The 12,403-nt window shown below is 58.2% G+C and overlaps 1 protein-coding gene across 3 annotated transcripts in view; it reads right to left on the minus strand.

Moving 5' to 3' along the window:
* The window catches only part of IGSF9B (immunoglobulin superfamily member 9B), a 69,914-nt gene that overhangs the window by 18,553 nt on the left and 38,958 nt on the right, over positions 1-12,403 (minus strand). For all 3 annotated transcript variants that reach the window (XM_034934086.3, XM_034934087.4, XM_008973263.6), the window contains exons 13-18: positions 11,946-12,121; positions 10,772-10,998; positions 9,852-9,936; positions 7,600-7,761; positions 7,208-7,253; positions 4,773-6,428 (exon numbers count right to left, since the gene is read on the minus strand). In XM_034934086.3, the coding sequence (XP_034789977.3) occupies positions 4,773-6,428; positions 7,208-7,253; positions 7,600-7,761; positions 9,852-9,936; positions 10,772-10,998; positions 11,946-12,121 (2,352 nt within the window). The remainder of the gene's footprint in view (positions 1-4,772; positions 6,429-7,207; positions 7,254-7,599; positions 7,762-9,851; positions 9,937-10,771; positions 10,999-11,945; positions 12,122-12,403) is intronic.

The raw sequence follows: 12,403 nt of genomic DNA on the forward strand, positions 1-12,403 counted from the left end.
CCATCCTATCCCTGGAATTCAGCTGTCAGGTCAATCTAAGCTTGATCCATAGATGACGCCATTACCCCAGAAGCCAGTCCTGGGCTCTCCAAGAATTTAAGGTCACAGTTCTCTTCCCAACCAGCCTACACTGTTCTAAAGCATGCAGGAATGCTACGAACCCTGGGGCTCCCCTTCTCCCAGGAAGTCAGGGGATTACTCTAAGATGAGGGCCTCAAAGCCTTGGCACAGAGGTGTTTTTTTGCAGTACAGAACTACCAACAATTGCCTGGAACTTACTTCTCTCTCTCTTTTTTTTTTTTTTTTTTTTTTTTGAGACAGGGTCTCTGTCACCCAGGCTGGAGTGAAGTGGCACAATCTCGGCTCACTGCTGCCTCGACCTCCCCAGCTCAGATGATCTTCCCACCTCAGCCCCCCAAGGAGCTGGGACTATAGGCATGTGCCACCATGCCCAGCTATTTTTTTGTATTTTTTTGCAGAGATGGGGCTTCACTATGTTGCCCAGGCTGGCCTTGAACTCCTGGACTCAAGAGATCTGCCCTCTGAGCCACCGCACCCAGCCAACACTCTTTTTCTCTCTTTTCAAAAAATCCATACAAAACCCAAATCATGACCAGGTAGCCCAGGAGGTCTTATTTGCTTAGCTCTCAGCTTACCCAGAAGAGCTGAGGAAAGATGCAGCCAGGTCAAAGTGGAGGCAAGCCTCAGGACAGGGAAAGTCAAAACCCCCTGCATATTTCCTTAGCTCAGCGCCCAGGAGCTGACCATTTTGACCCTGTTCAGCTGTTCCCTGGCCAACAGGCTGAAGCAGCGGCTTGATGGGCATTTTCCTCCTCTTCTAATCACCTAAGAGCAAACACCACCTGCCTGATTATACACCGATGGAGGCAGGGGAAAGCCACTCACAGACGGGCCATAGCAAGGGAAAGGGTGGGCCCACTGCGGGAGTCTGCAGGTCTGAGCCCACCCCGCTGACCACAAGATGGAACCCTTCTGTGGGGCCGGACTCAGACCAGTGCTCTGCCTCAGAACCTGGCAGAAGCTTGTTTACAAAGGGGCCCCTTCCTACAGCTGACCCAGGACAGGGGCCACTCCATGCTCCAGACCCACCTGCCTCCCTGCGGTGACAGTCAGCCTGAATGGGAAAGGGAGTGGAAGCAGAGGTGAGGACAGGGCATCACTAGGCTCAGACAGGAGCTAAGAATTGGCTCGGCCTCCCCACAGTCCACAGAAAGGACAGGTCCACGCAATACAACTCCCCATGTTGAGAAGGGAGTTGGGAAGAGGAGAAAAAAAGGGAGAGAGAAAGGAGGAGAGGCAGGGGCAACAACTACATATGGATCAAAGGAACAGGAGAGGAACTGAAGGGAAAAGAAACAGTGAGAACACACGTGGACAAGAGCTGTCACAACTTCTCCAAGCAAGACCAAGAGGGCACACATGCAAAGGTGCACCATGGAGACAGCATCTGAACAGAGCCTGCATCTCCCCAGGGCCCAGCAGCCGTACCGGGGAGGCTCCCAGCAGGCAGGAGAGGCCAGCACCGAGGGGCTGACTCAGGATGGGGAGGGTCTCCTTCTCCTAGGCTGGGGATGCTGGCCAGGCCCGGGAGAGAAACGATGGTCCCTCATCGCTGCCCCTGGTTTCTGGGTTTGCCACAGCAGTGAAAGGAGAGCGGGCTTCTCTTGGATCTGGCACAGTGGGGACACTGGGAAAGGGGAGGGTCAATGGAGTTGAGTGAAGGGGTGAGGAATAACACATGAGAGCAGAGTCTAGGAATTTCCAGGAGCTGGGGTGAGAGCTAGTCTAGGGCTCCCACACCTCCGGGGGCTGTGGAGGAGTCACAGCTGGGACAGGCAGGGAGCTGGGGAAGGTGGAAGACCAGTGGGTCTCCGGGCGCAGGAGGGCCCCAGAGCAGGTGAGCTCATAAACGCTGCCTGACAGCCCTCACACTCACCCTATGCCAGACATCCTCACCCACAATTCCAGGGCCTCTGGGCTGCTGACAATTTTATAGCTACAGATGGTAAAGAAATGTCAGGGCAGTCCTCTTTATGGAGGCCACTCTTAGGACTGAATGAGAATTATAGCCCTGGTTAGGAAAGTGAACCTCCCTTGACATCTCTAGGTGGGGAAGGCACCTGTCTCCTTCTCGCCTGGAAAGCCAGAAGCACCTGGACGGGAGGCTCGCCGTCTCCCATGCAGGTGCCCGATGCCTGTGTGTGCCCAGGCACAGGGCAGAGGGACCGTGGCAAGCGGCAGCACCTTGTCAGGCTACTGTGAGAGGGAGCGAGCTTCGGGTGGCCCTGAGTCTCTGTGAGGGACTCAAAGGCTCCCTGAATGCCCAAGTTCCTTTAGCTTCCTCCTGGAAGGACACTCAAGGAGAGGTTGACTGCGGGGGCAGGGGGAGGGACACAGTGCTGGTCCCTGGGGGTTTCACTTCTTGCCAGCTCAATGCCTGTCTGCCCAGGGGAAGCCTGCCCCCTCCCCTTGGGGAGGTCCTCCTAAGACCCTTTCCCTACAGCATGACCCAGGGAGGTCGACAAGGCTACAACAGGGATCCTGAAAGCAATGTGGACCCAAGGGCTAGGTCACATTTCAGTCCTGTGACTACCAAGGTCAGGCTGCAGAAGGCAAGGAGCACAGGGAAGTGATGACGTTTCGCTACAAAGCCCCACAGGACTGCAGGGACCTGACCCTGCAGAGGACCCCACTGTCAAGGAAGAAGTGGGGCTCATCCCAACCTTGTACTCCTCGAGAGAGCCTAATACCACGAAGATCTCAAGAAGCTGGTGAGGGGCCAGCCACCCCAGGAGAAGGGATGCTATGCCTGGGGCTGCTGGGAGAATAGGGTGCGGGGGGGCTCTTCCTGGATACCAGAGGGGCCCCAGAGAGGTCCCCAAGGGTGCAGAGATGCAAAGCAGATCTCGGGTGTTCTGGGCCCCCTCGGGGTGCATGCAGGGCCCCAGGGCTTCTGTGGGAGGCCCTGGGTGTACTGGCAGCAGGCTGGCGAGGCTGGCGAGGAGTGAGGAGAGCCGCAGGGGGCTCTAGAGGGGCAGGACATGGGGACGGGGGGTGGGGGGCAGAAGCTGCAGCTAGGCGGTGCCGAGCGTGGCTCGATGTGGGGAACCCAGAAGCCGTGGGGATCGAGGAGCGGCAGCGGCCACCCCACGGGGCGGTGAGGGGACATGGTTTGGATCCCCTGTCCAGGAAGCAATGGCCCGGCCGAAGCCCCGTCCGCCTGCCCGCCCCCGCCCGCCCAGCCGAGGAGCTCCCTTACCTATTGAGCTGAGGAGAGGCTTGTCTCGACAACACTGCCCAGATAGCTGAGATCAATCAGAAACAAAGCAGTTATCAACACCGGCCGGGGGGGGCACCGCCCACGCACACCCAGAGGGAAGCAGGGAGGGGCACAGCGAGCACCGGACAGGCGAGGCCGGAGCGTGGGGGAGGGAGGAGGAGAGAGACGGAGACCCAGACACGATGGAAGGAAGCAGATGAGCTGAGCGCGCACGAAGCACAGAGACAGGGCGGCCGCGGCACCTCCCGCGCACAGGCGGCGGCTGCGGCTCCTCCACCTCCCTGCGCCCTAAGCCCCGCACCCCCTTCCTCGGCCGGCCCCGGAGCAGCCCGCGGTGGGGCTGGGGGTGGGAGGTGACCTTGTACTTCCAGGTACCAGGGAGGGTGGGGGACGGGGCAGGGGGAGGGCGCTGGGCCCCCTCCTCCCCGACCACCTCCCATCCTGCCTTCCACCAGGCCAGCCTCCTCTGGAACTCTCTGCTCCCTCCACAGGCGGCTACATCGAGAAGAGAGACCAAAGGACGGAGCCAGAGAGAGAGAAAGAGAGAGAGAGAAGAGGGCGGGGGGACGGGGTATCCGGGGGCACTACAGAGGCGTGGCCGGCTCTTCCGAACCCAAAGACGATGGTGAGGAAGGAAGATAGGAGAGAGAAAGACTGACTGGAGAAGGAAGGAGGGGCAGGGGGAGGAGGAGGGGGGACGGCAGGGGAGAAGGATGAGAGAAGAGGCACAGACAGGTGTCCAGGCTCTGGTACCTGGAATACCAGCTGCTACAGTTTAGAGAGTGCTCTCTCAGGCGGGCTGGTCGCGGGAGCTTGTCTGTCTCTCTGCAGCTTCCTGCGAGGTATACAGGTGGGGGTGGGGGACGTGTCCTGCACATGGTCACAAGGCCTGACACTTTTCTCCGGGCCTCCAGGAGAGGCTGAGGAGGGGGCTGGAGTCCGGCGCTCACTAGGGCTGCTAAGGGCCAGGAGTTTGGGAACAGGAGGCCCCTGGCCTGGTGGTCTGGAGAAGTCAGGCTCCGGGGTCCTGCTTAGCAAGGAGGAGGGGCCAGGGAAGAAAAGGAGGCTAGACACGAGGTGTGTGGGCAACCCCCAGGACCCCTGCCCGATGCCAGGACCGCAGGGACTCGGAGAGCCGTCAACTCCAAGAGGGACGGGGTCCACCCCCGCAAGGGCACTCGCTGTGATCCGCCGCTCCCTGGTAGGTGGTGCGCCCGCTGAGAGCTCAGGGCTTGCTGGAGAAGATGCCTCGTGCTCCCGGCAGGGCACCTGGGCAGGTGGGCCCGCTGCACCCCAGCGACTGCACCCTGCCCATGCCGCGGCGGCCAGAACTCCTCTCCCGAGGGATGCCGGTGCAGCATGTCCGCACAAGCCCTGTCGCCGGGCGGATGGACGGGGTGGAGGGCAGGGCGAGGCGGGTGGGGGAAGGAAGTTGACCAGGTGCGGGTGGCGGAAGAGGCGGCGCACTCACCCTGAAGTAGGTAACGTGGGTGGTGGGGGCTCTGGTCGGAGCAATTCCTCCCCCGTCCTTCGAGGGGAGGGCGTCTGTCCAAACACGTCCAAGCTGTCCCCAGGCCCAGCAGGGGCGGGGCCGGGTGGAGGGGAAGGGTAGCCGGTGGCCAGAGTGGTGAAGCCCATGGCGGGCCGGTAGCTGGGACTCCCACTGCGGCTGCTCTGGGAGGGGGAGCCTGTGGACGGCGTAGACTTTCGAGAAAAGCTGACTGCAGCCGGCGGCTGCAGGGTGATCTCTGACATCTCTGCCTGCTGCAGGAGGCCCGGGCGAGGCCGGGCACGGGCGGCGAGCTCAGGGGAGCCAGTGCGGGAGCTGAGGGGGCTTTGGGTCAGAGGTGAGAGCCGGGAGGGCTGTAGCACCACTTGATGTAAACTGGGCTCGGCGCGCCTGGCCTGCCGAGGGCTAGGCCGGGGCCGGGGCTGGGGCTCATACCACCGGGTGTCCAGGCCAAATGTGCTGGGGCCGCCGTGCGCCCCCGGCTCAGCCGGCTCGGGGTAAGGCAGCACAGGTATGCCCATGCCTTGGCTTGTATGTCGCAGCTGCCCTTGGCTTACCAGAGGTTGCATAGGTCTGTCCTGCCACTTGGCGGCGGGGGGCGCTGGGACAGGGCCCCTGCCGGGCGACTTGCCTGCCCAACCCTTCGGTGCCTCCAGAGACAGGATGCCCGGGTAGGCCGTGGGCACCTGCAGGGAGGTGGGGGGCAGTCCTCGGGGGAGGCCGGCCTTGGGCTGCAGACTCTCGGGCACATCACAGGGTGGCAGCTGGTGGGGGAACATCATCGCTGGGGTCTCCAGCCCCCCGAAGGGGAATTCTGGCCGGCCCCAGGGCTCAGGGGAGCGCCCTCCTGTAGGTGTCTGAGTCAAGGGCAGCGTGCTGTTGGATGCATTCTCTCCATTCTCCTCGGGGATGGTGGGGTGGCCAAAGGGCCCCTCGGTGGGCAGGGGCGGGGACGACATGACGGAGCTCAGGGGGCTGCCCACTTCTGGCACGTAGAACGGGGGCGGCTCCACCTCCCCAGGGCTGCTGCTGCTGAGGTACCCATAATACTGGCCATGGTGGAAGGGCCGGGGGGCAGGGGGCCGGGCCTGGCCTGTGGCCTGAAGCCGACCTTCCAGGCCACCGGGGCCCTCCAGCCCGCGGGGCTGGAACCGAGGGCTGTATGCTGGTGGTGGCAGGTAGGACTCCTGGCTGGATGACAGAGGGGTGAGCTGGGACTTCAGGGCAGCCACAGATGTGGGCACCAGTGGGTCCTCGTTCTCCTCGTCCGACTGGCGGAACTCGGGGTACATGTCCGTCTCCTCGGCGAAGGGGAAGCCCTCGATGCGCCTGCTCTTCAGCGAGGGCTCCATCTCGGCAGGGTCCATCACGAAGCGGCCGTCAGGGCCTCTGCTGATGAGCTCGATGGGCGTGGTGGCCTCTGCCTCGGCCTCTGCCTTGGCCACGCTGTACTTCTTGCTGCTGATGGCCCGCTTGGTCTTCTTGTACAGCGACAGCTCCTTCTCGCGGGTGGGGCTCAGCATCCTCTTGGCCGCGGGCTGGCCCTGGTCGTCGGAGGATTCTGATGGCGCTCGGAGCGTGCGGATGCTCTCGGGGCTCACCTTGCCAGAGGACAAGCTGCAAGGAGGAGCAAGAGCCGGGAGGGGATGAGGTGGGGCAGTGTGCTGGCCAGGACTTCCTTTCCCTCTCTCGGCAACCACCCAGCACCCAGGATCCTCACGCTCAAGAAAACTGGCTGCGTATCGTGGTGTGAAATGCTTTGGCCAACTCTCCACCGTCTGGATGTGAATCCTCCTTTTTTTTTTTAAAGACGGGGTCTTGCTATGTTGCCCAGACTGGTCTTGAACTCCTGGCCTCAAGCAATCCTCCTGCCTCAGCCTCCCAAAGTGCCAGGATTACAGGTGTGAGCCGCCGCGCCCGGCCCCCCCATCATCCGTCTTTCCAGTGAACACCCGCCTCTTCACTTTTGTGCTGGCCTGCCCCCTCTCTGCTGTGCTCTAAGCACACCTCCAGCTTCATTCCCCTGTTTTCAAGACAAGCAAGCTCACTTTAATATCAACTTAAGCAACTCATATTAAGAAGGCAAATCTGCTAGGGTGGGAAAACACTAAAGAAATACATTCCAAGGCTGAAGAGAAACTGATTACTGGCTAATTTGGATCATCTGCACTGCCACTCCCTCTACCAGCATGGACAACTTACAGTTAACACACAGGTCAATCAAGAAGAAATGGCTTAGAAACACTGACATGGGGCTGGGCAAGTACAATTAACACACAGGTCAATCAAGAAGAAATGGCTTAGAAACACTGACATGGGGCTGGGTAAGGCGAGCGGTCTACCTACGCGCCCCCTGCCATGAACAGCACAATTCTCCCAGGATCAGAGACACTTACGGAGACTCCAGGCTCTTCCTGCAGTGGGTGATGGAGAGTGGAGGGTCTGGAAGGAAAGAGAAGGGGAGAGGCTGCTGAGGCCAAGCCAGCAACCACGCAGCACGCTCATCTGCAGAGGCTGACAGGGCCAGAGCACCACCGCACAGGGAAGGAGCTGCTCACAGTGGGCATCTTTGGCCCCTGCCTTCATGCTAGCTTGGGCCCCAGCAGCCTCTCCCCACCACCCCTGCTTCTTACCCCCACTTTCAAATCAAGTCTCACTGGCAGCTCTACCCACAAGATCTCAATGTCCCTATTTCCAAGGGGGGCCATGCTAAAAATGGTCCGCCTCTCTTGATGGGGGGCATTTGAAACCGGGCCAGGGAGAGCAAGGGAAGGGGACAGACACTCACCTTTTTTGCGCTTGAGCTTACGCTTGCGCTGCTTGTTGACAAAGCAGGCAGCCAGGGTGCTGAACAGGATGGCAGCTGCCAAGAAGCAGATGGTAGCTACGATTCCCGCCAGCACAGGCCGCGCCAGCCCGTCCTCGGTCAGGTCCGGCTGCGGGAAGATGTCTGCAGGGAGGGTGGGGAGCACTCATGAGCCCATCCTTCCCCGGGACCTCACCTGCTCCGACCTTCAGTCCCCAAGTGTTTCACCCTGCCTTTGTAGAACAGACAGTGTCAAGGCTTGGGCTCCAAGCTGAACTCTAGCACTGAAGAGGATTGGATGGCGTCACGAAGAGGAAGAAGAGAGGAGAGTGTACAGAAGTCAATCTCTCCAAAGGTTGTAAAGAAGAAAACATCTATGCCTGTCCCCATGGGGATGATGACTTCGAGAGTAATCTATACTTATCTAGGGTTTTGCCTTCTGCAAAGCACCTTCATGCACATTATCAGCTCTTCTCATGTTAACCCCATGAGCTACACAGAGCACACATACTGTTCTCATTCTCTAAATGAAAGAGCTCTGATCCGCTGAGTTAGAGAGACCTGCTTACATGGATATTGCCATCAGTGCCCAAACCAGAACGCAGCTGCCTGCTCCCAGTCTGGGATTTCCTGCCTCACACCAGTGTCTCTACAAAAGGAGAGCCCAGGTGTGAAGGCAACTTGAGGATAAAATACGACTGCAGGAAGAGGCATTATTACTACAAAATTCAGATCCTCTCCCCTTCTAGTACAGGCATGCAACGTCCTGAAGATTCACATCCTGGTCATCTCAGGTACGGAAGTACCCTAGAGCTGGCAGGGACAGCAGAGATGGAGCCAAATCTCTCGTTTCACCATAAGGAGCTGAACGTCCTCCTTTCCTCCCCAAGTCTACAGAGCTCGTTATGACCGAGCCAAGACTAGACCCCAGCCTACCATCTTATACTCATAGGAAAGTTGTGTCGGTAAGTGCCACTGCTTAGGTTCAGCAAAGGCAGAATCAATAGATTGTAATGTATTTGGCCAGAATTCATTGCTGCATCGATAATAATAATGGATAAAAATAATCCAGATGATGCTGATTGTCTGAGGGGAAAATGAAAGCTACAGCCTTTGGAAATGGGGGACCTAATACAGGGAATGCTGAGGCTGCTGCCTCCTCCTTCCCCTGTGTGGAAGTGTCTGACAAGGCACATTTCCTGCCAGGAGCTGGCATAGAGCTACTGGGCACAGAATGGTCAGGGGTGGGCCCACACAACACCCCTTCTTCAGCTCCAGCCTTGGATGCAAGCTCTCATCCCTGTTCCTCCAACTCTGAGTCTATTCCCCAGAGAGAAGTCAAGAAAGACTGTGGGTTCTGCTACCTGTAGGACACAACCTTTTTTTTTTTAAAGCCCATTGGTGCCTAATGTATAAAGCAGAAATTGCACTCCACACCTGCCCCTGCTCTCGTGCTCCCTGCAGTGTGCCCACACCAGCACTTCCCCAACTCTACAAGTCCTGCTGCATGAGCTCCTCAGACGAGGTCGCTGTCACCTGGTCCCAGGGGTCTCTGGGTGAGCGGTGCCCAAGGAAATGATGCCATCACTTGCTTAGAAGCAAGAGCCTTTTCCCATACCAAGGACACCCCTTCACTGGCGGAGGAACCTGCTATGTCTCAGGAACTATAGCTGGAGAGAAGATGTGTAGAAATGGGACCAGGAACAAGAGAAAGAAAGATAAATGGAGAAAATGCTAGGGAATTGGCTTTATTTAGCCTTAAAAATCTAGAGAGAGGAAGGAAGGGAGGAAAACACCAAACAACAATTTTCCAAATAAAACCCACATAATTATAAAGAAGTCTATCACAAGCATTTGATAAACATGGTTGACCTGTTGTTTCCTCTGATTCACAGCCCCTCCCCGACAAGAGGAAACTGAAAATGTACAGCAAATAGCACTTCAATCAAGTCCTTTTTGACTACTGTAATGAGAAGATTAGTTGAATTTCTTTCTGTGGCTGTCTTATACAAGTGTCAGAAACTCAGCTTCTGAGCTTCACGAAATAGCATGCATCATGGAAATATGGGGCTGGTGGGCTTAAGAAAGGCTACGACTTGCGCAGCTGCAACCAGGCACCTCCTTAGTTTCCAATCCAGCTTCTCCTCGTGGAGTAGCCATTTCACAAAATGACCCCCATGCAGCTCTGGGGCTTATGTCCCTATAGTTGCAAGAGCACCCTCAACCCAAAATACCTGTGCTGGAGACGCCGGCGATGTTGCTGGGCTCGCTGATCAGATCCTGCATGACGGCCAGAACCCGGAACTCGTACCACGTGTCCTGCAGCCCCAGGGACAATACCCAGTCAGCTGAGGGACCTGAGATGACCACTGTCCCCACAAACACTCATCCTGCACACAGCCTTGCAAAGGGCAGGGCGCCCAAAGCACGGGAGGACTGCTAAGTGTCTAATGCTAAGCGATGGTAGCACTGGCCAATTGCTGTGGTGTAAACACTCTTACAACGGCTGACTTCCAAGCTACGAACGTGAGGTCACCAAAAGCATTGGGAAGAGATATGTACAACAGGCTCTCCAGGGCCACTGGGAGCCGACTCCAGCAACCACTATTAATAAATAAGTGTCCAGGAAGGAAGACAGAAAGATAGATGAGACTGTATCTTAGGAAACCAGCTGCTTCCTCTCCCCAGCTAGATATCCAAGTCTAACAGGGCTACTGGAAAAACAGATAATGCACTTTCCTCCAGGAGCTCTAAATTACTGGAGAAGGGGTTCTTCCCTGGACACACCTAGAAGAGAATTCTTCTTGGAACTTCTCTGCCCACCCCAGGTTAGGCTCAGCAAGGGCTGGGGTCAGTGCTCTGATTACGCCTGCTGGCCTCTCAGCCTGCCCTGCCCAGCTTGTGGCGGTGCTGGGACCCTCAGTAGAACACAGGTCCCCGCTGCCCCAGAGCTGGCCCCGAGCCTGTGGGCCATGATCTGAGGAGTCCAGGCCTTGGTAGCGAGTCTGGGAGAATCCAGGACCAGTGGTGAGGAGGTACAGGATGTGGCTGGCCTCACACACCCAAAGTTGGTCACTCAAAGCTTCCAGTGCCTCTAGAGTCTTGTCGCTTCCCGGATTTGGGAAGCAGCAGCAAGGAAGAGCAAAGCCCTCACCTGTGACAGATCCTTGGCAAAGAACTCTCCTTCGGTGCCGGGGATGCCATCGTCGAGCAACTCCCAGCGCTCTGCGACACGGAACTCCATGATGTAGCGGTCGATGGGAAAGCTGTGGTTGGCAGGCGGAAGCCAGGACAGGAGCACACCCTGCTGAGTCCGATTGGCTATGAGGCACCTCGGTGGGGTGACCAGCACCAGGGGTTCTGGAGTTGTAATAGGGAATGCTGCGGCGGGGGAAGGAGAAGAACCACAGCACATCAGCGAGGCCCAGGGCGGCCACCGCACCCCCACACTCCTGTGCACATGTCAGGGCCCAGAGGCAAGCAGAGTCAGGGCCCGGGGCCCAGGGCTTCAGGGTTCTGCCTTCAGAGTACGTCTAAACATACATGAGGGAATCGTGTACTGCAAAAGGGAAGAGAAATGGGAACTATGGGGAAGGAGGAATAATTAAATGTCATCAAAGTATCTCCTGTGCTCTTCCAGGGAGCTAGGGATATCTTCTTTCTCACAGCACAGCAGTCACTCTTTCCATTCCCTTCTTGGCCGGGGTTTGGGGGTCAATACAAGGCCCCACAGAGGTGCCAAGGACTGGGGGTGAGCATCCCAGACTGCTGTCCACCTTGGCGGCCGCTCAGGAGCGGATTCTGGGAAAGGGGCTGGAGTCGCACCACCTACACCACCTAGGAAAAGCCTGTTCACAGTGGCCCTTTCTCTGGCTCCAGAGCAGAGCAAACACAACTGTGGCCAGGCAGGGAGGAGTATGAGGCTGCCTCCAGGAAGGTGGCCTGGAAGACACTGCAGCGGGAGGCAGCCACATGCCTACCGCCCAGTGAGGCTGGGGCCAGAGGCAAGAACCGGCAGGCGCTGCCAAGGAGGGAGGATGCCCAATCTCCCCTGAAAGCAAACATGTGGCCTGACAAGGAAAGAGAAAATTCTAAGTGTCTTTCTTCCACCTGAAAAAGCAACAGGAATTCGGCCAACGGCACTCTGATGCAGGACCAGCAAACCCCACAGAGACCACAACAAATCCTCACGGGGAGATCAGACGGCACGGCTCTGTGGAGCACTCAGCAAGGTACCGGCACACAGGAGACCGACTGCTAGCTGCCTGGGCCACCGCCCCCACCACCTCTACAACCCCCGCTCCCAACATCCCACCCCGGGCCCTCACCTAAAGTGTTCACAGTGACCACCTCACTGAAGGCGCTGGTTCCCAGCTTGTTCTGGGCCAGGACGCTGAACTGGTACGCTGTCTCAGGCTCCAGGGTGTCCACCAGCAGCCAGCTGGGTCCTGGCGGCACTGGCAAGGACAGCCAGTCATGGGGCCCAAACTGTGCCCGCTTCATCCTGGCCAAAAGAGAGAGACAGGATAGGGGACGAGGGGCGGGGTGGGTCACACTGGAGAGAAGAGGGTGCATGCAGGGTGCTCAGGGAGAAGGCACTGGTGGGCCTGGCGTTCCCAGGTTCAAGGGCAAGAAGAGGGCATGGCCCAGAGTGGATGCCCTACCCAGCTTTGGCTGTGCCAATCCTCCTGATGCCGGGTCACCAACCACAGCTGGCACCTTTTCTACCAAAGGGGCCTTTAGGTGCAAGTCGTGCTCAGGACACTGGTCAGATGGATTACCAGCT

Source organism: Pan paniscus, chromosome 9, assembly GCF_029289425.2.
Source record: "Pan paniscus chromosome 9, NHGRI_mPanPan1-v2.0_pri, whole genome shotgun sequence".
Classification (NCBI taxonomy): domain Eukaryota; kingdom Metazoa; phylum Chordata; class Mammalia; order Primates; family Hominidae; genus Pan; species Pan paniscus.